This window comes from Solenopsis invicta, chromosome 6 (assembly GCF_016802725.1).
Source record: "Solenopsis invicta isolate M01_SB chromosome 6, UNIL_Sinv_3.0, whole genome shotgun sequence".
Taxonomy (NCBI): Eukaryota; Metazoa; Arthropoda; class Insecta; order Hymenoptera; family Formicidae; genus Solenopsis; species Solenopsis invicta.
In genome coordinates this window covers 303,503-330,336 of record NC_052669.1, presented here as the reverse complement: position 1 = coordinate 330,336, position 26,834 = coordinate 303,503, and the positions used below count along the sequence as shown (strand labels likewise).

Sequence of the window (26,834 nt, the reverse complement as noted above, 5' to 3'; positions counted from 1 at the left end):
TCATGTAAAAAATGTGTAAGAAACATGAACACTTAAACATTTATAATTAAAAAACAAAGTCTTAATCATAATTTTGTTGCTTGTGATTATCGTATCATTTTAACCTCTAGATTCACTCCTTAATTCCAAAAATCTCTCCCATCTGTTGTTGAACACCCTGGACAAAGTGCATTAACTTTGATAATAAACATCTTGCACATACCTTTAAAAGGACTATAAATTCAATAAATCTCCTGACAGGCCTTGGAAATGTTCGTGCGTAGGCTAATGCTGCTTTGATAAATAACGCATGAAATAACCTGTCTCGCACGTTAATCAACGGGTTTTGATTATTGTTATTTCTAGCTATATTCATATTATTGTTATTTAAAACTGGTCCTATGACACCAGCAAGACTATGAAGATTATGTGCTACTGCACCGTTTTGATTATTCGGCACTGCAACAGCAGCACCATTTCCTTGCGACATTTTTATGTTACATAAATGGCTCTCACAAGTATGAAAAAATTTGTATAATAATTAATCACATAAAAATCATCATATTTACACATATGTGTAATCGTCACTTCTGATTGATGTACCAAAGCATTGTACTCTGAAACAAGTAAAGGATACTAATCAACTATTTAACAGGTAATATTAATAAATTTATTAAATATATAAAAAGTAAAATATGTAAGTACTAAAAGTATATATAAAAAAAAAACAATATCCTTAATCCAAATAATTTGTAAAAAAAGTAACATTTACAACATTCTTATAAGCTCTACTAAATCACTATAAGCTCCATTTCTAGAATATTATACAAATATCATTAAATATTAAAATAAAATTAAAATAATATTCTAAAAAGGTATTTTTTAATATTATAAGAATATTGTATTAATTTATATGTTCACTTTGTACAGGGTATTCGATAATGGTTGTCCCCATGTTTTACCATAAGAGCATGATTTATCAATGAATATATATTTCTAACATATTATTATATTAGAAATTACAAATGCGTGCTTCTATGGTAAAACGTGGGGACATTATCGAACATCCTGTATAATATCTGTAGTATATTATTTCAATATCCATGGAATATTATAAAAATATTCTATAAATATTATTTTTATTCAAAAATTAATATAAATTATTTTATGGAAAAAACATTCGTAAACTTTACAATTATTATAATTAAAAGTTATATTTTTGATAATTTAAAATATTGAAGTAAATATTATTTATTTCTCATATAATATTCATATAATATTTATATAATATCCAGGAGTGGACATATAACCATTTTGTATTAATATTAAATACTTCAGGAATATTATTTAATATTAAATAATATTGTAGAACTTATAGAGATATAACCTAGTTTATTTTGGGACATGAAAAACATTTAAAAATTAGATAAAAAATTTAAGAGATCACGCTTCAGAAATTTGTTTAGGACAAGATCACTAACCGAGCTGAATACGATGAAATATAACGAGTTTTACGCATAAAAAAAAACGCGTATGCAAAATAAGTGAGCGATTGCTGTTTATTACGTTACGTAATTTTGATCGAAAAAAAAAAACTTGTCAATTGCCCGCACTAGATGTCAAATGTACTGTCTCCTTTTGTCATTTACAGCGAATATATTCCACAGAAAAATTTAACACGTCGCAAATGACATTTGACGTTTGACAACATCGATCAAACGTCGCGAAATTTTCAGCTGTTTTCAAGACGAATCTGATATCATCTGGTATGTCATACCTCATACCTCGTAATGAAAACGCAATAGATAACACTAACGCCAACACGACTTCGATGATACCGTTGTAGAATTGCCACTATTGTGTGAAATAAATTGCCGTGCAAAATTCACGTGTTTGCATGGCAAATATGATTTTGCGAAATTGTCACTTCATCATCGCGTATGTTTTGATAAGCTCCTAGGTTGTATATACCAACTCATCACATACACGCGCGTAGATTCACCAATCGCAGATTCAGATTATAGGTTTGTTCGTGTCGCATGCTCCAACATATTCCTATTCTTTCTGTGGCGCTATAACTCCCTAGAGCATGTTCACAAAGGCAGGTTGGACTACCGGACTGTCCAATCAGCGCTCGAGTCAGAAAATTTCAAAAACATATGCTCAATGCACACAACACGCGTTGACGTGTCCTCTGTGCATTGACCCATAGCGTGCTACATAATTCGGAACGCAACCATGGCTGTGTTCCGTTTTTACTGGCAGTGCAGTAAATGTGACGTCATGACAGTACACTGTCACAACTGTTCCAATATTACTGCATTACTGCCAGCACTGCTATAGCATCGTATTTCGGAACAGCATAGTAGCCATATTGCACTGTAGCTACCTCACCTTGGAAGCTGCAGTAGTCACAGTGGCAATATGGCTACCATTCATGACGTCATTGATGTTACTAGATGCTGTCGCAGTGCGCTGCGTATCAATAACGGAACGGATTTTTCACCACTGCCAGTACTGGCAGTTATATCGGAACACAGCCCATAATACTCGCCAGTGAATTTTGGAACGCGTCGCTCATGTCTATTGGTCTATGGATATTTTTGAACGCGCCTGTCATGCTGGTAGCTGGTAGCTGGTAGTAGATGCACTGTTTAAATGATTTAAATTTTAACGAGTATACGAGTAAATGCTCCAATGCTCGTGAATGCTCGTAGACGGCATACTGAATTGCGTTTACCTGAATTTTTGAAAGAAAGTTTAAATACTACTCACTTCCATTGTATCTTAAGTAGATCAACATTTATTATATTGTTGTTCATTTATTTTCCAAATACTCGAAAATAATTTCTACATACGACTATGTATTCACCGTTGTCGCCTCAAGCCAGTCTCAGTTCGGAGTTGAAACAAATTATAAATGAAAGAAATATGTTGAGCATGCGGAGCCGTATGAAGGGTATAATTTATATCTTTTTTTTTATATAAAATGTGTATCATTTATTAATTGTTATTACTTAAATTAATAAAAAAGATTGTACCTATTTTTTCAGTCCTACAGGCTTTGAACGAAAATAACGAGAGATGCGCTGAGGAGAGGAAAAGAATTTTAAGATTACAAGCCATTCAAGAAATATTAACTACGGAGGTTACTTATTTACAACAATTGGAAACTTTGGCAAACGTATACCTTTTAATACATACTTTTTACTACAATCAGATATATTAATAATATGTGTATATCTATATATATATATATATATGTTTCTTTAGTTTTTCATACAACCTATTCTCGAGAGAAAATTGCTGAATCACCCATTACTTGCTACTCTAGCTGAAAATATAAAAACGCTATACAATGTGAGTGGTGAACTAGTGGCAGGATTAAAATGTAATCCTGATAATATAGCTGGAGTGTTTCATAAACTTGCACCATTCTTCAAGTTATATTCTGTTTATGCTTATGATTACACACAAGTACTGAATCTATTACAGGTAAAATTATCAAGTATGAAAAAATTTATTACATTTACTCCTGCAGGAAAAACTTTGTTGAAAAATTAACTGAAATATCACTAAACCTTTTACCAGAAATTGAACCATAAACAAGATATATGAGATTGTTTCACATTTTGAAAGAATTCAGCAAAATTTCAATATAATTTTAGCATATTTTCAGCATAATTGTAATATAAAAATAGTCATAAAAATTCATTATTTTAAATTCAATTAAATTTTAAAAAATGTTGAAAGTGTCTTATTTTTTTCACACTGGAGTCCAATTTTGGGATTCGCTTTCAAGAAATTTTTTGATGAAATCGTCTTGTTTCAAAAAATATTCTTGTTAAGACTAATGGAAAATTGAATAATGCTACTCCTTTCATTCTACATCCTATGGTTTTTTTACGTACAAAACATTGTTATGTCATTCTTAGCAGCAATATCGTGTATTACTCACAATTGAACAATTGCTCTGCAACTTCTAATTTCCATATATTTCAGCAATATTTTGTAACACTCAGCGAAATGTTAGAGAAATTTTAATATTTTTCCAAAAAATATTAAATTTTTAAAACAATTTTTAAAGAAATGTTTATACAATTTTAATTTCATAGAATTTTTAGCAACTTTTCAATAATTTAATTGAAAACTATTTTTAGCAAAGATATCAGAAAAATTTTCGACTAAATTTGCAGAAAAGTGTTAATTTAATTTCAAGGATTTTTTGTTATTTGTTTTGAAAAAAATATCACTTTAGTGAAATTGTAGCAAAATTTTATCAAATTTTTAGCAATTTTAGTAAAATTTTAGCGAAATTTAGTAAATTTTTTCCATTGGGAACTACTCTAATCAATAAATAAGTAAAAACAATTTAAAATAATTAGCATACTAAAATCAAAGGCTCTGTGAAATAAATTTAATGAATACGAAAAGCAATACCAGTATCCAACATACAATATTTATGATAAATATTCATAAATATTTATTATTTTTTAACAAAATGAGAAAATTAAGCTTGATAGAAATAAAACAAGAAAAATATATAATACTGATCTGAGCTGCTGCAGTTACTAGTGAGTAAATTCAAATTGTTGATAATAAGATTTAAGTAGATATTCAGTCAATTCTTATATTTAAAATCATCTCAACTACTGTCTTAAGATGTCATCAACCAATCAGAGAGCCATATTATCATCTTAAAATATTACTTAAGATGATCTTTAAATAATTGACTATGAATGCCAGCTTTAGACAGAAGTGCGAGTTGTTGACAATAAATTTTATGAAAATCTGACTTGTTAGATAACGCTGTAGTCATTCATGATAGAATTGATTATGCCATGAAAATGGAAACTTTTTATCAAATTAAAATACTTATGATCAGAATATTTTGTTTAAACGCAACTTAATCAGTAAAATAGTGAATAATAGTTATCAGTACCATTGTGCAACCTTTTACCGTTTAAGTATTTGCGCAACGACACCGACAGTTATCATTAAGAACAAAAAGCATACAGAAATAACGGTTCAGAGGCCTAAATAACAGTTTCGATTTATCTAAAAAACTTTCAAAATGTGTGTTTAGTATTGATATATTTTTTTTCTGCAATATTTGTATGAATAGCCAAAATCGTCTTTTTTCGGCAATTTTATCTCATTTATCACAAAAACTTAAAGTGACGAGTAATTTCTGTGACCAGATTCATGTTCAGCACAAAATTACATAGAAAATCAGTTATAACTTTCAAATTTTAAAATCTTTAAATTCACAGGTCTGTCTTGTTTTAATGTTAAAATAAAATATGGTTTTTAGAACATAAATAAAATATAAACAAAAATACGGATGTAAAATACGCACGTAATATAATTAATATGTAATATCTCTAAAATTATAATTTCAGACCAGTGAGGAGAATGATGCTGCCTTTAAAAAATTTATTTCTGATCAAGAGACAAGGCCAGAAGTAGGCAGGAAATTATCTTCATTACTAATTACACCAGTACAAAGAGTACCAAGATATCAATTACTTGTTAAAGAAGTATTACAACATACCCCTTATGGACATAGAGAGTACAGACATTTACAGGGTAATTATATTATCACCAATCGCCAAATACCTTCCGTCTATAGTCTAAATCTTTTATATTTAATCTAAGTTTTTTTTTAATGAAAGAACGTGAAAGACTGATAACGAGCAAAAAGATGTATGATCTTAATTAAAATTTATTTTCTTTTAATCATTAAATTAAATATTTTGACTTACTTAGTCTTCCTTTACTCTTTTAGACTTTTAAAAAATCTGGAATAATTTAAGAGTTTACTTTTCAATATCTTTACTACTAAATAGTATTTTAACTCAAATATTAACACTTATACAATAAATATGGAAAAAATAAATTACGTTTGAAATTGCGTTTGTGCCAAAAAAGATTGTAAACAGAGGATTAAATATGTTTTTGAATTTTTAACAATTTTAATTTTATTTTAATTGCAGCATGTTTGGTTGAAATTGAAAAGTCTGCGAAACACATAAATACCTTAATCGCGCAAAATGAAGAGACGCAAAAATTATTGAATCTTCAGAAGTGTATTGTTACTTCTATTAATCTTGTGAAACCTGGTAGAATATTAATCAAGCAAGGACCATTGATGCGTGTTTCAAGACGGGGCAATTCAGCTTATAAGAGATATTTTGTTCTTTTAAATGACACTTTATTGTATTGTAAAGGCGAACCAGAAACATCGTTGAATGTATCTTGTGTTCTACCATTAAACAAATGCAATCTGACTTGCGTTCTGAGCAAAAAACTGTTTCGTATAACATGTTTGCACGAAACGTTCTTATTGTACTCGGAAATAGGTGACAGTGACGAATGGATACAATCTATACAAAATGCTATCAAAAAAGTATTTCTTACATTGTTAAAAATATCTTGACACATGGTTATTTGTATTTAGTGATTGATGTATTATTTTATTTTCAGTATACCGAATGCAGACAAACTTTAAGAAAGGAAAGTAGCTCGAGAAAGCCACTTAGACATAAAAATATTAATAAATTTCCATCAGATGATATACCAAAAAAATCTGTCAAAAGAAAAAGATGTAGGGAAGATGAACAGGTAAATCATTATTATTTTTTAAATATACGTCCTCTCTCGTACTCTCCCCCTTTTCTCCCCTCCCCCCCTCTCTCTCTCTCTCTCTCTCTCTCTCTCTCTCTCTCTCTCTCGGCAACAAGTGATTAAAACTTGAGAAATGACTAGATAAAAATCAAGAACAAATTTATTATTAAGGGGGTATATCTAGTTAGGAAGCCAAAAAAAGATAATTTTTGTGATTTTTTTTCAAAAGAATGTATGCACATTTTTGTATGAAAGTTTCTATATTGGAAAGAGTGTACCTTGATAAAGTTTTCACATTTTTAATGCAAATATTAATAAACGAAATAATTATAGCTAATGTCCGGGAAGTTGTTTTCTAAAACGCGTTTCGCGATGACTATTGCTGTACGTAGATTATCTGATATGAAAAATTCCAAAAAATTTAGTTAATATACGAGTTTAAACGATATCTAGATTTTAAACGATCAATTCTGCATTCAGTAGACTCAACAGTTAAGTGAGCGCTCGCTGTTATTTGTATATTCTTCTAAATCTGAAAGTCTAATTGGATAATCTAGAAAAATATCTCAACATGTTGGGTCTGCTGAACCCAGCTAATATTCTAAAAAATTAAATTGTAACAAAATGGTGGCTGTTCAAAGTTAAAGGTTTACTTTTTGCATAAAACCCAATCAAAAAGTTTATTTATTTAAAAAAAGTATGTATTGGAAAAAATCTTTTGATTAACCCTTAAACATCTGTAACATACTTGAGTAATAAATAGATATTCATACTTGTACAGCTACAGATTGCTTGGGGCGCTCCGACAGATGTAATGCCATGTATTTCCATAAAAATACAGCGGATCAACGTAAAATTTTGAGGAAATATTTCTAACGTTATATACTTTAAGAAAATGGGATTTTGTCAAGATTTCTAACTTATACCCTTTTAAGGTTTTTTAAGGTTTTATTTTTTTTTATTAATTGCTTAAATATTCACGTGCTACACCTTTTACGTGAATATTTAAACACTTATAATTAAAAAGTAAACACTAATCGTAAATTTATTATTATTTTCGTCTTATCTCATCTAGAATCATTCTTTAAATTTTCATCTTACTGAATAGCCTGTATAAACTATCAAATTATTCTACTGTCTAACTATTTTTCTATATTGTGTTTTATATATTAGGTATCATTAGATACCTCCAACATAATATACTTTAAAAAGGATAATGAAATGGACAAAGATATTAAAAGCGATAATACTTGTTTATCTCTTCATAAAACCAAGAGATTTAAACAGGATGAGTATTCTGTATCGAAAACTGACTGTATCCAAGAGCTGAAAAATACAAAATCATGTAAAAACAAAAATATACAATATATATCTGTATACAGATGTTTAAAAAAGTCAAATAACAATAATGTAAGTAGACAATTACAACGAGATATAAATGGAGATTTATTTTATGTAAATGTAAAATGTGTTTATGGAAATAACATTCAATCTTTTCCTTAGACTCTTTTGAAAACAACAGGGATACACAGAAGTACAAGCTCGTGTTCGATCACATCGAACACTAAAGAACACGCATCACTGTTCCAAATGATCAATGAATTTTTTACATCTATTGGTACAACAATAAAAGACCTTTTCACATTCAGATAATTTATATATGCGTCGTGCGTGCGAGAGAGAGCGCGCGCGCGCGTGTGCATGCGTATGTATATAAATAGATTACAATTGTATATAAATAATAAAAGAGAAATTATTATACTTTAATTGATTGGTGTGTTATATTGATGTTTTAAATCCAAAGATAAAAGCCCATTCTACATATATAAGGGCCACTTACACCAACGCCGATTACTTAATCGGCTGATTTTTCTATTGGAATTAATCAATCGCATTTGTCATTAAGTAGAATTGACCTGAAATATGCTGAAATATCCGATCACATTTGACCCTTAACCGGTAGTTAAGTTAATCGGTAGTTGTGAAACTGGCCCTAAGTTGCAAACGCTCCATCGTTAGTTGCAAAGAATTAACTAGTATGTATGTGTATGTATGTACTATTTCCGGTGACAACAGACAGTCGTGGCTGCCAATGTGTTCTAAAATCATATGATGCTATCTCTTCACATTCGACTGTGATTGGTCGATTCTTATGGCTTACAACTTATGCATCGATTAATAATTGTAGAAAGCTCATTTTTAAATAGCGTTTTTTATTAAAAAAACTAGTGCGCACTGAGTGTGCATCCGCCGCTGGCAATTGGACGTTTCGATTCGCGCGATGACGATGCCAACGGAAACGCCCAATTACCTGTGGCAAGTGTATACTCAATGCGCACTAGTTTTTCCAATGAAAAACGCTAAAAAGTTCCGTGATTCCGCTACATCCACTGATCCACACGATCCACACCATCCATGATGATCCATGCATATGACAGATTTCCTAACCTGTCCTAACCTGAATAGTCAATTTTAAACCATTTTAAACGATTATCTCGCTTCGCGAAGCAGAGACGGATTTTTTGCCAGATTCTTTCGTTTCATGTACAAATGTGTAGCATAATTTAATTGATATTTATACTAGAGAAACTAAACTGAATAATTACTAAAGAACACACGTTATATATAGATTACGTATCTGCAGAACCATGTGATTATAGAATTGATCTTATTTATTTATAATTCAAACATTTCATCTAACCAAACATAATGCCAAAAGTTCGCACGCAAATAACTTCTCGCGTTCATACGGAAGTGGCGAGACAAGGTACTTTTTAAATATATTCTGTATCTAAATATATATATCAATATATATAAAGCACACAAACTGTTTTTTTGTATTAGAATAATTATTGTAAAAAATATATTTATCTCCTTTTACAGGAATTTTATTTAATAAAGATAAGGGTCAGCATATACTGAAAAACCCTTTGGTTATTCAAACCATGGTTGAAAAAGCTGCCCTCAGGGCAACTGATGTTGTGCTGGAGATTGGTCCTGGTACAGGCAATATGACTGTAAAAATGCTTGATAAGGCAAAGAAAGTAATAGCGTGTGAAATTGATCCGAGAATGGTTGCAGAATTACAAAAGCGTGTTCAAGGAACTGTATATCAGTCCAAATTACAAATAGTGCTTGGAGATGTATTAAAGTCAGATCTGCCTTTCTTTGACTTATGTGTCGCCAATATTCCATACCAGATTTCATCACCATTGGTATTTAAGTTACTTTCACACAGACCACTTTTCAGGTAATTATTTACTTATGAAAATGATTCTAATACAAATCTTAATTTCCTAAAGCAGATTATCATTCACCTATTACTTCTCCACTACACGACACAGAATATTTCAAAAATATTGCAACAATATACTTTTAATATTTCTGCAATATTGCTGAAATGTTCTATGATATATGAGTCATTATTTTTAGCCTTCAACTTTCCAGTTATAAAATGGAAACAAATGTAAGGTGAAAAAATTGAGATCAAATCTGTTAATTGTCAGTCAAATAAATTTTTTTAGCAATGTATATATATATATATATATATATATATATATATATATATATATAAAATATGTATATACATGTTCATCTCTTTAAATTGTAATTACTCAGTGAAGAATTAATGTAAAAATAATTTCAAAAAAAGAGTTTTGTAGGGCAAACACTTTATTATATGGTTTTTTAGTTTAATTCTTTCTCACTTTAATACTTTAGCATGTGGTCAACTTTGAATAAGATGCATTTGAAATATCTAAAATCATAAAATTTATAGTCTTTTCTACTACCTAATAAAAAAATTGATAAATATAGATATACATACATCATTGATACCATCTTAAAGTATAAACTTTATTCTTTGAAATAAAGAAATATTTTTGTTGTACATCGATTATTTAGTGAAATATTGTAATTTTGCCTTACACATATACACATGATGTGCAAAATTCGAGTGAGCAACCTTTCTGTGGTACATGTTATTTTTTTTACAGATGTGCTGTGCTTATGTTTCAAAGAGAATTTGCAGAACGTTTGGTAGCTAAACCCGGTGACAAATTGTATTGCCGCTTAAGCATCAACACACAATTGCTAGCACGAGTAGATATGTTAATGAAAGTTGGGAAGAATAACTTTAGACCTCCGCCTAAGGTGGAATCAAATGTAGTGAGAATCGAGCCAAGAAATCCACCACCACCCATCAATTATCAAGAATGGGATAGCCTGACACGAATTGCTTTCATGAGAAAAAATAAAACACTGTCGGCAGCTTTCAAACAAACTACAGTTGTTACTATGTTAGAGAAAAATTATAAGATTCACTGTAGTTTGAACAACAAGGTAAATTTGACACGTTACAAACAAGATAAATTATAATTTATAATGATATATCTGGAAATATGGAAATAATTTCTTATATTATAAAATATTTATTACATTTTATATTGATTGATATATTTACAGATTGTTCCAAATAATTTTGATATCAAGCATTTGATAAATCATGTGTTAGAGAAAGCAGATTCTAAGAATAAACGAGCTAGGACTATGGATACAGATGACTTTATCAGGTTATAAACAAGTTAATATTAGGGTCACTGCACCAGTCGCTGAACCAATAATAACTTCAGAAAAATATTTAAATAATAAATTACAAAATTAATATTTTTTAAAATTAATTTTTGTATGAATTTGATTAAAATATTACTTTTTCTTGCAAATGTAATTATACGTTGTTTTTATTTGTTCATTGACTGGTTCAATATCGTATTTATACATTGACTAATGAAGATAACTATATAAGTTTGTATGTTTTGTGTGATGTCGACTTTAGTGGATCCAATTAATCAAAATTTAAATTAAAGATTTATTTTATAGTATTGATTCTCTATTTGTGTGTTTGTGTATATGATTAGTTATACTTTATGATGATGTATAATTACTTCATAAATGTTAAAACATTAAAATTAACAAAAATGTATTTTTTTCAGCCTTTTACATGCATTCAATGCGGAGGGTGTGCATTTTACATGAATTTATCTATTACGATATACATTATTTATGTATAAACTAAAATTTTTATAAATAATATAAAATAAACATGCTTTATTAAAGAAATAAATGGTTCTTTTGTTAGTTTTTAAAGAGCTTTTTCTCTCAAAGTGTAGTATAAGGCAGTTTCTTATGTAATGTTTCGGGAAATGAAGACAAAACAAAAAGTCATATGCATATAAAAAACTATTCATGTTCCCAGATTTTACTCTCCAAGTGAAACTTCAGAAAAATGCTACAAGCAAGTATCAACTATAAAGTACACATTGCAACACATTTTAAAACCATAATACATGTAAGAAATATACTTCTTGCATTTTGTGCAATTATAATTTGAAAAATATAAAGTCTAAAGATATATTTATGACATTTTTATTTTTTTTTATTTTAGATTTATTCCGCGCGTGTGAAATATTAGGCTTGTTCCTTTTCTATATTCCAAGACTCAACTTCTTGCATGGCTCATCTTTCCAGTTTCCTCTATTTCTTTTCACATTGTAAAGAAAAAGAAAAAAAAATGAATTGTGCGAAAAGTTTAGTTCTAGGATGTAGAAAAAGTACAAATCTATTAATATCTAATTAGAAATCACACCATGCATATGACAAATAAAATTATACGAACTTATGAATATAAAATATACGATTATATTTAGGTATTAGTTTATATTCTTTTTATGATTTTACAGGGGCACAATATAATACTTTTACTGATATATTTTTCCATGTTGATATATCTAATTGTTACCTAATTTATATCTATATTATAAACAATCTTCTATTACGTAAATGTTTTGTACACTACAAATTTGCAGTAATTTTTACATACATTCACATTTGCATTTTATTGTAATCTCACGTTTTCCTTTTAATTCAATCATATCTCGGATATTATAAAAGTTTGTTTTTAAAACAGATCACATTTCAGCACATAAAAAAAGTAATATGTCAATAATGTAACATTTATTATATGTAATATATTAATTATTGCGCAATTATACAAGATACTTGTACGTTTCAATTTTTCATGTGTATATAAAAAGAGATCGTTTTAATGAACAATGATTTAATAAAATTTTCAGAAAGAGGAAAAGTTATTCTAATATTTTAAAAAACCAGTATCATGCATAGTAAAAATATATAAACATATATTTCTAGTTTTATTAATGTGTAAACATTATTCCCATTGTATCTCGTATGTGTGATTATACATATATATTGTATATATAAAATAAGTTGCAAATATTAAACTAATAATTTACCAAGTACACATATTTACAATCTTTGAAACTCCATACATGATTATTCTAATATTCCAATAAAATATGCACCAATTGCTTTCTAACTGCCAACACGAGTAATTTCACACGTGCACACATACAACATGTATCGTATATTAGATGTATATATGTGCTTGTGTGCGTGTGTACACGCGCGCGCGCACACACACACACACACACACACACACATATATTATTGTACGCAATAATAATTATATTTTTATGAAACGTATAATAATATTCAGGTTGTACCAAAATTCGCGCGTACGGAATAAAAGACTTGATACTTTATGCTAAAAAATAACTTTTTCCTTTAACAAAATTGTGTTCGATAAATAATTTTTGCAGAGTAGATTAAAATTGATAATTGACCAATATTCATAATCAAATCTTAGTTCAAGACTTTAATGTCATTGGTTTCAAAATTCTCAATACTGAAAATCTATAATATATGTAACATGAACTATAGATTTTCAATTATATCGAAACACAGCTATAGTAATGCTAATGTAGCTGATTGGTTGATAACATCTCAAGACAATCTTATAATCTAAAAATCGAATACTATGAATATAGACTTTCAGGACTGTCGCGCACTCCACATTTACTTGTCACTTAGCTAGTATTCATAAGTAGAATGCCTTAAGATAACATGATTCTGTTAAGATTAATTTACGACATCTTAAGACTGTACTTAAGATAATCTTAAATATAAAAATTAATTATGAATATTGAGCCTTGACCTTCCATATTGTTGAAAAGTTAAAAAAAATACATATTGTTTTCATTTTTTACAAATATGAATAAAAGATTGAATATGAATAAAAAATTTGTCCGATTTCGCGTAGGTCTATCTAAAAATAAAGACAAGTGTAACTAATGATATGCTTTGCGATCTGAACATTCTATTATTCTAAATATTACATAATTGTGTACAATAGTTAAATAATATCATTAAATTTAAAAAAATAATTTACTAATGAGTACTTAATCAATTCTCAAGTGTTGAAAAAATGATTTATTTTATTCTGTAATTATTGTGTAACAATGATTAAAATAAAGTAAAATATTTGAGTTATGGTATTTAAAAGTTAATTCTCTTTATTTTTTTCACATTGAACGCTAAAAATAAGTTGTTTCTTTTAGCATACAGTATCACGTTTTTTTTACTCCATATTCTCGAATTTTGAAACATACGCGCGCATGTGTGTGTGTGTGTGTGTGTATATATATGTGTGTACAGGGTATCTCAGAAATGGGATATGAGTCGCATCGAGGACGTAGAAGAAGTCAAGAGGAAGTCAACAAAAATCTTAATATCATTTTGTACTATAGTTATCGACTTAAAGAATAAAACATCTGAACTAATGTACGGTGATGCTACGATTCGCGAATTTGTAATATCGCGCCGCATTACATTCCTTTCATCGCGCACCAATGTCATCAAGCGAGGCGTACATTGGTTCAAACATTTTATTGTTTAAGTCGATAATTATGGCGAATATTATAAAATGATATAAAACTTTATTGTTTTTCTTGACAGCTTCCATGTCTCCAATACGACTCATACTCCATGTTTGGGACACCCTGTATGCTATATCTTTCGTTCTGCATTATTACAGCAACAATTTTTTTGAAACGTGCAAATGCAAATTTATTTTAATATATACATATTTTCTTATGACGAATACGAAGTTACTTTCTTTTTATTAATAAAGATGAAAATATTTATGTGCTACTAGTATACAGATGTAATAAAATGACAAGATATATAAAACATTTAATTTGTAAGAAAAAATAATCTTAATTAAGCTTATTTTTTAAAATATTAAAAATATTGTATATTACAAATGTATGAGAGACAGTCATGAAATGACCATGGCGTCATAATGGAGACCAATATGGAGGCCAAAACAATAATATGAAATTATATTTCATTACATATTATTTATCGCATCTTATAAAAAATTAAAATGTCATTAACTCAAATGAAAATTTATATATACTTTCCGATATTAGCTAACATAAATCGCATATGATATTATCCCGAAGTGGAAGAAGATTGAAGACGTCGCCTTTTTTTCTTTGGTCTCGACTTTTTTACACTTTCGGATTTTCTGTACTTTAATTCTTTGCGTGACTTATGCTTTTCTTTACAATCCGAACCACCACTACGATCGGAATGTTTCGTCGGATACACGTCATTTTTCGACGATATAGACATCGTTAAAATTGTACTTGCATTGGACTGTGATAAATTAAATATTCTGCTGGATCTATGATGGTCTTTATCTTTATATTTTTCCTTACGTTTTAATTTCCTCCGATGTGAATAGGATTTATTAGAATAATTACTACATTGACTACTACATCTTAAACGATCGTCCTCCGAATCCGAAGAATAACAATAAACTTTCTTTTTTGATTTAGATTTACATTCATTTTTTGATGTATCTTTATTTACTGAGGCACACTCGTCGTGACTTCCAAACTCGTTCGTACTTCGAGATTTTCGATGCTTATAATTCGGCCTTTTATCTCGTTCAGAGGTGTTAGAAGACATACTGTTACTTCTAGATCTAGATTGTCTATTTTCACTACACTTCGGATCCTTGTTTTTAGACTTTAATTTTTCCAGATTCAAAGTTTTCCTACTTTTCGTTGTCTTTCCACTTTTCGCTATATGATCGTTTGTACTAGAGGAACAATCCCTTTTCAATTTATATTCTTTATAACACTTCTTGGTTTTCATCTTATTATCAGTCTCTGTACTGCTACTGTCACTACTAGACGAATCCTCGTCTGAATAGCTTTCTTCTCTTTTAATAAGCTTTATTCGTCCCGCACCTTTAGCCTGTACCCTATATCTTGCCTTTCTTCGTTTTTCGTTACATTTTTTTAACGAACTTTCAGACGAGCTGGAATCACTAGAACTGGATATTTTCCTTTTTTTAGAGCCTTCTTTCTTTAGTCTAGTTCGACTTCCTGTTGCCCCATATAATTTTTTATGTTTTTGCATAACTGTCTTTTTTCCTGATTTCTTCAAGCGGTTTCGTCTTGGTTTTGGATCGTAATCATCGTCAGAAGTAGCATCGCTACTTGTTGGGGAACAAGATGACAAAGACGATCCTTTTGTGTCATGAGACGTATTTGGTAGTGACACACTTTCGGTATGTGTTCTTCTTAGGGTCGATCTGATAATAAAATATGCTAATAAACATTTGCATACGATAATAAACATAAAATTTGATAATATGATAACAAATATAATAAAATGTTACTACATTACAACTTACATTACTACATTATTACTATATTTACAATTTTATTTAAGGGATCCTAAATCGATAGAATTACCAACATTACAGGATACAAATTTGTCTGAATTGGCTTTACAAAATTAAAAATCCTTTTACACGTTTAAAAAAAAATTAAAAAATTATATATGTTAGTAATTTTTAAGGGAATCATTTTCATAACAGTAGCAAAGCTATTTTTCTTTATTGAATGTAGTTTTATGGTAAAATGATAAAAAATTGAATTGCTTTGTAATTTTATTGTAACTTACGGCGTATTTTCATTGGATGTATGAGGAACAGGCGCATGCTCAGAATCAGAAGAGAGTAATTCTATAATTTCCGGTGTTCTTTCATGACGTGGTTTTATATAACCAATTATTTCGCACTCGCCATCTGATTCAGAGGAACTCGATGAAACGATTAATAGTTCAGGTTCGTTATTTGATGTTTCTACTCTGCGAAACATCTGTCCTGATGCGCTAGGGCCTAAATAATTACGCAAGTATATGTAATACAATACACAAAAAATTTCGCAACATAATAATGCAAATTTCAATTTATATTTAAAGAAAAAGAGAGTAAGATGGTGACCTTAAGATTTGCCAATTTTTCTTAATTTTTGTACGGACATAAATATATCGATCTATTTCATGATCTTTTTCATATTCATTAAAATTTTACAATTACTATCTAAAAAATTATTAAAAAAATTTATTTTTTTTAAATTTAGATTTCTAAAGGACATGTTAATTTCATCGTCTTGTCCTCGCAGGTAAAACTTTCATCGTTATTTATTTAATAAAAATGCTATAATGCAAAAAATAAAAAATATTAGTACATTATTATATGTTTTGTATATTAGTATATATTGTATATATTCCATGATAATCGTGGCGTAAAGCTTTGTGTTCACGATACTGATTAGATTACATCGTCAAAACATTGGTAAAACGCGTATTAAATATTTGATGCGCATCAATGCTTTAGTACAGTTGCGTTTATATCGAATGTACTAAGGGAAAAAAATAATACGAATTTAATTCATGTCGATTGTTTCGTCATTTGTATCGCTTGTTCGTATATCAATTTAGTATGATACTTCTATTTGATACGCTCTCATCAAGGTGATCCGGTAATGTTTACATCGTACGTATTAAATATTTAATATAAATTTGATTCAAATATAGTGCCTGATATACGTATCAAGTGCACGATATAAACTAAGCTACTATACTCGGGTAACAGCAAGAATATACTTAAGTCGGCGCATACAGACAACATAGCATGGAGAGAGCGTAGCGCCTTACTCAGTACTGTTTACGTAAATATGGCACGCTCGAGTCCGTGCTTATTGTTAAAAAATTGAACAGATGAAATAATCTTTACATTTCAGTGTGATTAAATCGAAACCGTAATATATTTAAATTACACAACTGGGTATTTATAATTTATGAAATAGTTAAATCCATATAATACATTTTTATTAAAAATCGTTTTTATAATTGAGTATTACAATAATAATATACGAAGCAATAAATGCAAAAAATAAAATTTTATAGACGAATTACTAAAAATTAAAAAAACACAACACGATAAATTTTATTACAGGTTAGAAAGCAAAACAAAAAAATAATCCTTATTTTACAAAACCTTATTGCAAGAGTTATTATTATAGAATAATAACAGAAAAACTAGAAATTATTATAAAATGAAAAATAATATAATATCAAATTAATATATGAAGAAAAATTATAATAAATTATAAATATATCATATTGGTTTTTGTTTATGAAATAAACATAATCACTCAATGTCCTTTTGCAAATTTCATATGTTCAGCATTTCAGAAATTAATATCGATATGTCAAGTCGATGCTCTTATGCTACCCGCTATAAAAAAGCGAGTATATATGCCTGATCGGGAGGCGTTCTCCTTCTTTAGGGGAACGTGCGCAAAACGGACGAATTTTCGTTCGCGCTGGGTATATTCTTACAGTTAAGCGAATATAGAAATCGGTCCGAGAGTTCGGATAGAGAGAGAATTAACCAATCATATTTGAACAATTCGGTCAACTAATTAATGCGATTGATCAATTCTCTCTCTGTCCGAGACACTGAAATATACTAATGAAATGCGCACGACTATACAATCTTTTGTTAGAGCGTGATTCAAGAGAGAGCGTCCTTAGAGGTTTCTTTATTCTACTTTAAGCTGAACGTGTAAACAGAAGTGGGAATGGTATAGTCCTGTGAAAATTATATTCGTGCTAAATACTTGAGACCTTGACTGTACGATGAAACTTTTGGTCAGATTGTACGAAAGAGATAAAAATTCTTCTTAGGATCCTCTTTGTTGGATCGCTATTTAGCTCTCGTGTGCGTTTCCAGTAATATATTTCAGTGGTCCGCGATCTAAGACCAATTTCCTTGTGCACACAAGGCTTAAAAGAGTTATTGTGCATCTGTTCTCCATATCAAAGATCCATATTCAAATCCATCCAGATTAAGTTTTTAATTGATCACCACTTCTCAGAGGACAACGACAAAATTATCAAGTTTTTTTGCCAAAACAGTTGCCAAGACAATTAACATGTATGAGAACATGTATCAAATGGAGATTACAATTTTCAGTCATAAATAACCAACTTGACAGAGTATACTTGACGTTTGTAGCTATATTATATTCTGATTTTATTTTTAAAAATAAAAAATATTTCCTACAAAATTATGTTTCTTATAAATAAAAAATTATATATGAATGCATCCAAAACACATTTTTTATTATGTCGCCCACTTTCGTGGACAGAGTAAAATCAAATTATAAGAAATTTTTAATTATTATGTAAAATCTCTAATGGAGTATCAGTCTCATTGTTTATTATTAGATTCAAAAAATTAGCAATTCTATTATCGTTATTTTACTATCTCCCCCCTTCCTCCTCGCTCTCCTTTTTTCCATATGTATAAACTAGACAGTTAGACTAGAAAATGTAACATAAGACTGGATTTATCATTTACTTCTTACCTGGCATGCTAATAGAATGCGGTAACATATTCGGTAATACATTCTCAGTGTTCACTCTCAAATCAATCGCTTCAGCAAGTATTCGTACATCAGCGTTATCAAAGGTAAGACTGCTGCTGCTACTGCTGCTGCTGCTGCTACTACTACTGCTGCTGCTACTACTAATACTGCTACTGCTAACACTACTAGATGTAGGTGATGCAATACGAGTTGCATACTCATTTGATAAACCTATAATAAATATGATAAGATTTATATACAATCATATACTTTTTGAACGCAATTATATAAACTATATAAATAATTACAAACCACGTGGCATGTAAGTAACAGACTGATCGTATCCGACCAAATCAAAGTTGGTTTGGGCAAAATTCAACAATTCATGAGCAAAATGATCTGTATGTATAGCAAAGAAGGGCCGGACAATATTTCGAAATTCTGGACTTCTAATATCATATTGAGTTAAGGCATCCATTATTACACCCAATACATATGCAATATGGGTCGGTTCATTATTAAGCAAAACTTGTAATTCTCTATTTAGCCATGGTATAAGGCGATCTAATTCCTGTGGTTGTCTTCTGTAACAGAATAAACAAAAAAATTAAAATGTTACATTTATTTAAAAAATATTAGATATAAATTATATATATATATATATATATATATATATATATATACATACATACATACATACATATATATATACATACATATATATATATATATATATACATACATATACATATATATATATATATATGTATGTATATGTATATATAGGTATCTCTTTATTTCCAATGGTTTTCAAGATTTTAGTCATAAATGGAATAACATTCATATTAAAAAAAAAACATTTATACAAAATAATTATCTAATTATTAAAAACAATTTTAAAACTTTATTTAGAAAATAATAAAAAAAATTTTTTTAATTATAATTCTTAATATAATAATTATAATCCAATTCATTTTTAGTCAATAGCATGTTAATCGTAAGTAAAAAAAATCGTAAGTTAAAGAAGCTGTAAGTAGAGGGATACTTATATTATAATTTTGGAATAAATAAAATTATATGAAACGTTTACCTTGTAATTCATTGTAATAAAATTAACAAATAAAAATCGGGTACGGTTAATGGAATGCAAATAAAGTATATTCAGTTATTTAAAAAACTTGCTGATTTATTCAAATGTTTGAACTCCTTTTCGAACAATATCTTTTGTTCCCGTGTCAAAAGGCAAAAGTACCAAAAAACTTGAAGGCCAAAGCACTCAAAAAACTTAAACAGTAAGACGTAAACCGCAAACATATAAATATGAATACCACTACACATTTAATAATAGAATGAGCATAGAATGGATCACGATCATAAATTAAATTGGAAAGATATTAAAATTATCGACACCGAATGATACCTGAGCAAAAAACTATCTTCTGAAATTTTATATATCAATAAACAAAAAAAAAAAGTATTTAATTTAGTCACGGACATAAATTCGTTACACCTTTTTTATCACATAAATAGAATATAAACAATGTTTGGACCGTCCGTACCATGACCGTTGAATTTGCGTGATACATATCATTTTAACTGATTTTTTATTTTAAATAACATATACTTTATTTGTGCTCCAATAACTGCGTCTGATTCTCATTTGTCAATTTTATTACATTAAATTTTTTAAATTTTGCATCTATACACATATATTTGTTTACCTATAATATTCAGGGGTACATTCGCGGAAACGTCCAAATATGTCAGATAATGGAGTGGCCCATATACCATGTCTATAAACGGTACGTCGATAATCTGTAGGATTAGCACGTCTACGTCTACGTTCATCCCTAGACACTTGAGGTACCATACTGGGCAACTGCTCGCGTCTCGTAACTTGCTCTGGATTCAATAACATTCCGTGACGACGATTACCGGTCATCGTTGTCCTGAGACATTGTATAAAAAGAATTATGTGTCGAGAAAAATTATGTTTATACAATAAACAGAGAAATAAAAATATTTTCTATTTCTTAAAAATGTAACTTTTCGGACTTGTTTGGTTTCTGTAGGAAATCCTTCGATTAAACTGCTATAACATGATAATGACCAATTCGCTGACCTGAAAATGGCCTTCGACCGTGTAGACAGAGAGATACTGTGAAAGAAACTACAGAGAATGGGAATTACAAGAGAAGATGATAAGAAGAATGGAACAAATATATATAAGACAAAGATGATAATAAAGACAGGACAAAGCTATACGAGAGCTTCAGGGTAAAGAAAGAAGAAAGGCAGGACTGTTGAGGCCACTCTTATTTAATTTGTATATGGCAGATGTGGAGAAGAAATTGAAAGACAGAGACTTAGGTGGAGTAAAAATGGATAGAATTAGAATATAGCATTTGGCGTATGCAAAGGATATAGCGTTAATGACAAAGTTAGACATAATAGAAATTTTTTAAATAGGAAATTGGAGTTATGTGCAGACAAAACTAAGATGCTGGTTTGCTTTTAATAGAAAGACAAAGAAAGAAAAAAAAACAGATTTGGGAAGAGAAAATAATTGAGAAGGTACAAGAGTTTATATACTTAGGATTTATAATAAAAGTATAACAAGGGCAAGTCTAAAAAGTATATTAAGGAATTAAGTAGAAAAAGCAAAATGGTGGCAAGACAAGTATGGGGTTTAGAGGAAAGAATATACAGAAACAATTTTAAAAGAAAATGGACACTGTTTAAGTACTTAATACAAAGCGTCATGGCATGAGATGGAGATTTGAGGACGAGAAGAAAAAGAAGAATTAGAAAATATTATATTTAACTATGTGAAGTGGATGTTCAGTTTAGATTTCTGTATCACAAAGTACATAATTATAAGAGAATTAGGAATGGAAAAATTGAAAGAACGAGGAAATACGAAGAAAGAATGAGGACAGGAGGGGGGGGGGAATGTAACCAAGGAATGTTGGGATAAGAAAGAAAGATATGATTGGAAGGATAATTACAAGGAAAAAAGAGAGAAGTATTACAATAGGAATATATGAGAGTATAGAAGCAAGGGAGCTGAAAGAAAAAGGAAAGGAAGAAATGGAGGTAGAGCTGAAAGAAAAAGGAAAGGAAGAAATGGAGGTAGAATTAATATTAAAGGAAAAGGATATGTAAAGACAATGGAGAAAAAAAAGTAGAATAGCAAAGGCAAGGTATAACACGAGGTACAAAAATATAATGATAAATGTTAAAAGTCCTAGCTATTTAGAAAAAGAAAAACTAGAGGAAGTGAATAAGGATGACAAAGTAAGAACTTTGATGAAACTTAGGTTTTCGCGGAAATTTAGAGGAAGCGAATAAGTATTGATTGAAGGAGAGACATTAGGCTTGTATATTCTGCTAAAAAGGTAAGGAGTACATGGAACATTATGTAAAGGAGTGCGAGTATACGAAAGACTGATTTATAGAATTAGGTTAGGAATGGGGAGAAAATTATAAATAGGATCTGGACGGAAAAGCTAGATAGGACAAAGGATAGGATATTGAAAAAATGTTAATAAGTATAAAGGTTTAAGAATAAAAATGTAAATATAAAAGGTAAAAAAATGTATAAATGTAAAAGATATAAATGTATATAAAACGATATAGGCATAGAGAAAGTAAAGTTCTATTATGTGTAAGAAAATAGCTCAAAAACAGTAGAAAAATGTATAGAAATGTAAAAATGTAAGAAAACATAGAAAGAAATATTAAAAAAAAATGCAGAGTATAAAGATGTATGAGTAGAGAATAGATAAATATATGTATTACACGTAGCGGGCACGCGGAATGATATGAATCTTTAGTCTGTGGTATGGATGGATGTGTGAGTTTTAGATGTATTGATTATGTAAAAGTCTCCTTCTTAACCTTAACATTTGTAAACTGAAGAAAAATAAATTCCATCTAACTACTATAATTCATATTGGTAATATAAAAATTATACCTGTAAACAAATCGACGAGGCGCAACATTCCAATCGACATCAAAATTGACGTCCAAAGTAGCAGTTACTTGTGGCTGAGGAATTTGCGATGCCAAATCGCGTGGCACATGATACTGATCATAATCTTCTTCAGATCTTACATTGTGTATAATTGATTTGAATGTCTGTTTGCATAAAGGGCATTCCGTTTTAATTTTGGACCATTGAAGTAAACAAGTAAAGCAAAACTGGTGCAGACAGCTGTCTGTGAAAGATGTATTGATTAGCTTTCCCAGACAAATGCTGCAATTCGGAGGTGGAGAGGCCGTGCCGTCGCTTCGTTCGCTATTATCAGCATTTTGTATGGGAGCTTCAGACTTTATGGGCTCCTCCACACCTGCACTCGAGTCCTTTATTTCTAATGGGCCTTCCATTGCTATCGATTATAAATATCCATTCGTGGAGAAATTTCTGAAGAAATAGAACAAGAGTACACATATTAAAAAAGTTGCATAATGGTAATTTTTTACTCAAGATTAAAATTAAATGTAAAATTTGAGTTAATATTAAAAGATATTTATATAAAAAAATCATTCTAGCAAATAAACAAAAAATTAATATGCAATATGATATTGAGTACAATTATGTGTGCAAAAACAAGTTATGTATAAAACTATAATGATATAAAAATTATATATTCAAACTTGTATATTCAAAACATAATATATTATTACAGAAATATGACAACATTTACAGTCACAAAACTGATTTTTCTGACAGGATATTGGAAGTTAATTTCTGTAGATAAATATTTTAATTACTTAGGGATTATATTATATAATTTTTAGGGGATATATATATATATATATATATATATATACACATACACATATATTACATTATAATGTTTTAAGAAAATAAATAATTAACGGATTTTCAATAATCAATAAAGAAAGGAGAGTGGTAAATAAGAGTCAAATCAGTTTTTAAGGGAAACTTGATTAAAAGTAAAAATTTTTAGCGGTAATCCATTTTCATTAAAAGTATGCAAAAGTATATTGACTTATACAGTATAAAATAAACTTCCAGTATTTTGCATGTCTGAATTAGTTCTATCTATCTCTATATATATATATATATATATATATATATGTTTATTTAATGTTATTTTGCTACAATTTTACCATCTTCCATATATATCTTTATAAACTTAGGTAAAAAGATAAAGTCAAATTAATGCTTTGTTGCAATTTTATTTAAATAAATTTTTCAATCAGATTTTATTAGAAGTATTAAAGTTTATATATTTTTATTATAACAACAGACAGTGAATCTTGTTAATCCTTACTATCGTATCCTTAGCTATCGTGGAGTCACTTGTGTCTGAGTAAAATTTTTCACGTTGCATACAGTACGTGCTGTACGCACCTATATCGCATCTAATAAAACTTTGTTGGTGGAAGAACATGACGTCGCAGTGGCGTTTTTGTAACAGCTGTTATTTCAATGGTTAGGTTGGCATAAAAAATTTAGTATGCAATTAAGCCCAGCTTGGCAAGTAAAGGTGTTAAAATTTAAAGTAACTTTATGTTTTTTACAATATTTTATTTGAACAATATGAAGGTCAATTATATTAAATTGGAGTGATTTCAACTCAAATGGACTTATTTAGTGTGGTGGTGCGTCATTTTACTTCAAAAATCAATATTTTGCCATACTAAATAAGTCGGTTTGAGCTGGAATCACTCAAACTGAATCTAATTTACCTCAAGATACAGTTTTTCATCAGTTTGAACAAAATTTAAAGTAGGTTGAAATCGATCCAAATTGTAACTCCTTCTTTATCATTAAATTATGAATCCAAACCAATAAAACATTTTTTTTTTTTTTTTTTTTTTTAATAAAAATATGATTCTTCTTTAACTTTAATTTCTTTTTTTAATCAGTTCCCTACAATGATTTTTAAGAAAGTTATAATTTTTCAAAAATTATCTTGTATTTGCTGTAACTTTGTTAACATATTTGCTAAAATTATATAGTTTCATCAATTTTTATTGCTATTTCACTTTTTAATCGTATACTAGAAGGTTAAAACTAAGTAAAAGAACAATTGAAAACCATCTCATTACAGTGTATCCTTTAATAGAATCATAAAATGTGAGTGATGGCTAGTGAAGAACAAAAAATTACAATGGCGAGTAAGTGTTAATTTGAACATAAGTATATATTTTTAAATGTAGCTGACTAGTTTTTTATTCAAGTTTTTTTAAAATTATATTTGATAAATTTGCAGCATTAAATGAAACAACTTCCACTTGCGTGTGTTCAGATAATTAGTTTCATGTGACTGTGTATTATAAAAAATGATTGTTTAATGGCAATAAAGTATAATATAAATTCAGTCATTTTAAATGATGGAATTAATTAGTAAAATCTACATTTTTAACTATATTCATTACTATCATTTGGTATCCAACACAATTTGTGGTGTAAACAGTTCTACAAAATTTTTTCACAAATCTTTGATTAATATGAATCAGCGTATATCTTGTCACGACACTCCATCATAATCGCATCATACGTGAAAGACAATAATAAAGAGATAGACGCCTACAGAGCATCTTGTTATACTTATCTAAGCATTACAAGATTTCCCATTTTATAGCAACGAGTTTAATAAAAAGTGAAAAAACTTTCAATTCGGAGCAGAGAATGCCAAATATTCGACTAGAAATCATACGGAACAATTAAGGTACTTTTAAGGTACAATTAAGGATAACTATACGCGGAATATGTTCCTCGTAGAAATATGAAAGAGATGGAGAAAGAGAGAGAGGAGAGAGGGGGGGGAGAGAGAGAGAGAGAGAGAACAGAAAAAACGCTATGAATCTACAGGATCTGGCGCATCGTCGATACTTTTTCATGTCAGTGTCAGACGTTTCTTCTGTATAAGCGTCTTTCTCCACCCTTTTAGTTTCTCACCTGCTTTCGTTTCCAATGTTAGGCATATGATATCGTAGATGAAAATCGCAAATGTCCGCAAATGTCGAGACTCCGTCCTCACTACGATGTCTGTCTCCTAGCACAAATACGTTTTTATGATATCTCCAATAATTTTCTACGGTAATTTCAGCCGTAAGCGCGGATAGTCATGTATTACACAATGTTCCCAAAGTAGAGAAAAAACTTCACTGCTCGACAAGCTGACTTGCCGACTGCGCATGCGTGTATTTTGTCTGAATCACACGTAACTACAGGAGTGCGTTCAAAAACGTCCCTTGCCAGGTGCGACTGCGCGAGTGAAGTGATTCCGTAGGCTTGTTTTCTATTCCTGCATTAGACTGCACTGGAACGTTCTTTCTTGCTTTCGCTAACTATCAAATATATATCTATTTCATTTTAAGTGCACACTAATTTAGGGAGTTTAGGAACAGAAAACAAACGGTAGGTATGTATATACACCCAAGGACTTTGATTCTGTCCATGGGGAAATTTTCCAAACTGAGAAGTGGCTATCTTTCTACATACTTACAGTTCTTGATTAACATAACGACAAGAGCTAAAGGGCCTCGCACATAAAATGAGTAACATAACATAAGCACAACATAAGACCGATGGAC

At 29.4% G+C, this 26,834-nt stretch overlaps 4 protein-coding genes and 1 long non-coding RNA gene across 11 annotated transcripts in view; 3 read left to right on the top strand and 2 right to left on the bottom strand.

The window, feature by feature from the left end:
* LOC105205272 (membralin) overlaps positions 1-1,965 on the bottom strand; it is a 103,332-nt gene extending 101,367 nt beyond the window's left edge. For 2 of the 4 annotated variants that reach the window (XM_039451362.1, XM_039451359.1), the window contains exons 1-2: positions 1,764-1,965; positions 203-596 (exon numbers count right to left, since the gene is read on the bottom strand). In XM_039451362.1, the coding sequence (XP_039307296.1) occupies positions 203-469 (267 nt within the window). In that variant the 5' untranslated portion in view covers positions 470-596; positions 1,764-1,965. The other 2 variants (XM_039451360.1, XM_039451361.1) reach the window with 2 other exon arrangements.
* A 559-nt stretch (positions 1,966-2,524) lies between these two features.
* On the top strand, positions 2,525-8,373 carry LOC105205995 (putative protein tag-52). Of its 3 annotated transcripts, XM_039450976.1 has the most exons (8): positions 2,529-2,938; positions 3,033-3,163; positions 3,253-3,474; positions 5,382-5,568; positions 5,976-6,388; positions 6,466-6,603; positions 7,780-8,016; positions 8,110-8,373. In XM_039450976.1, exons 1-8 carry the CDS (start codon positions 2,842-2,844, stop codon positions 8,257-8,259), a joined length of 1,575 nt encoding a protein of 524 aa, XP_039306910.1. In that variant the 5' UTR covers positions 2,529-2,841; the 3' UTR covers positions 8,260-8,373. The 3 variants fall into 3 exon arrangements, with proteins under 3 accessions (XP_039306911.1, XP_039306910.1, XP_039306912.1); XM_039450977.1 differs by lacking the exon at positions 3,253-3,474 and having other exon boundaries at positions 2,525-2,938; XM_039450978.1 differs by lacking the exons at positions 7,780-8,016; positions 8,110-8,373 and adding an exon at positions 7,388-7,752.
* A 127-nt stretch (positions 8,374-8,500) lies between these two features.
* On the top strand, positions 8,501-11,728 carry LOC105205271 (probable dimethyladenosine transferase). 2 transcript variants are annotated; one of them, XM_039450980.1, is made up of 6 exons: positions 8,501-9,373; positions 9,490-9,606; positions 9,688-9,856; positions 10,602-10,947; positions 11,071-11,177; positions 11,598-11,728. In XM_039450980.1, the coding sequence occupies exons 1-6, from the start codon at positions 9,316-9,318 to the stop codon at positions 11,638-11,640; spliced, it is 840 nt and encodes a 279-aa protein (XP_039306914.1). In that variant the 5' UTR covers positions 8,501-9,315; the 3' UTR covers positions 11,641-11,728. The 2 variants fall into 2 exon arrangements, with proteins under 2 accessions (XP_039306914.1, XP_039306913.1); XM_039450979.1 differs by having other exon boundaries at positions 8,502-9,373; positions 9,490-9,856.
* A 555-nt stretch (positions 11,729-12,283) lies between these two features.
* Positions 12,284-26,404, bottom strand: LOC105205269 (E3 ubiquitin-protein ligase Topors). The gene is made up of 7 exons (XM_039450975.1): positions 26,197-26,404; positions 23,236-23,685; positions 20,981-21,208; positions 19,572-19,843; positions 19,260-19,490; positions 16,504-16,720; positions 12,284-16,129 (listed from the first exon to the last, which is right to left on the bottom strand). The coding sequence occupies exons 2-7, from the start codon at positions 23,646-23,648 to the stop codon at positions 14,977-14,979; spliced, it is 2,514 nt and encodes an 837-aa protein (XP_039306909.1). The 5' UTR covers positions 23,649-23,685; positions 26,197-26,404; the 3' UTR covers positions 12,284-14,976.
* LOC120358141 lies at positions 21,258-22,993 on the top strand. Its single transcript, XR_005575078.1, has 2 exons — positions 21,258-22,355; positions 22,392-22,993. It is a non-coding gene; the product is annotated as an uncharacterized LOC120358141 (long non-coding RNA).
* Positions 26,405-26,834: the final 430 nt, after the last annotated feature.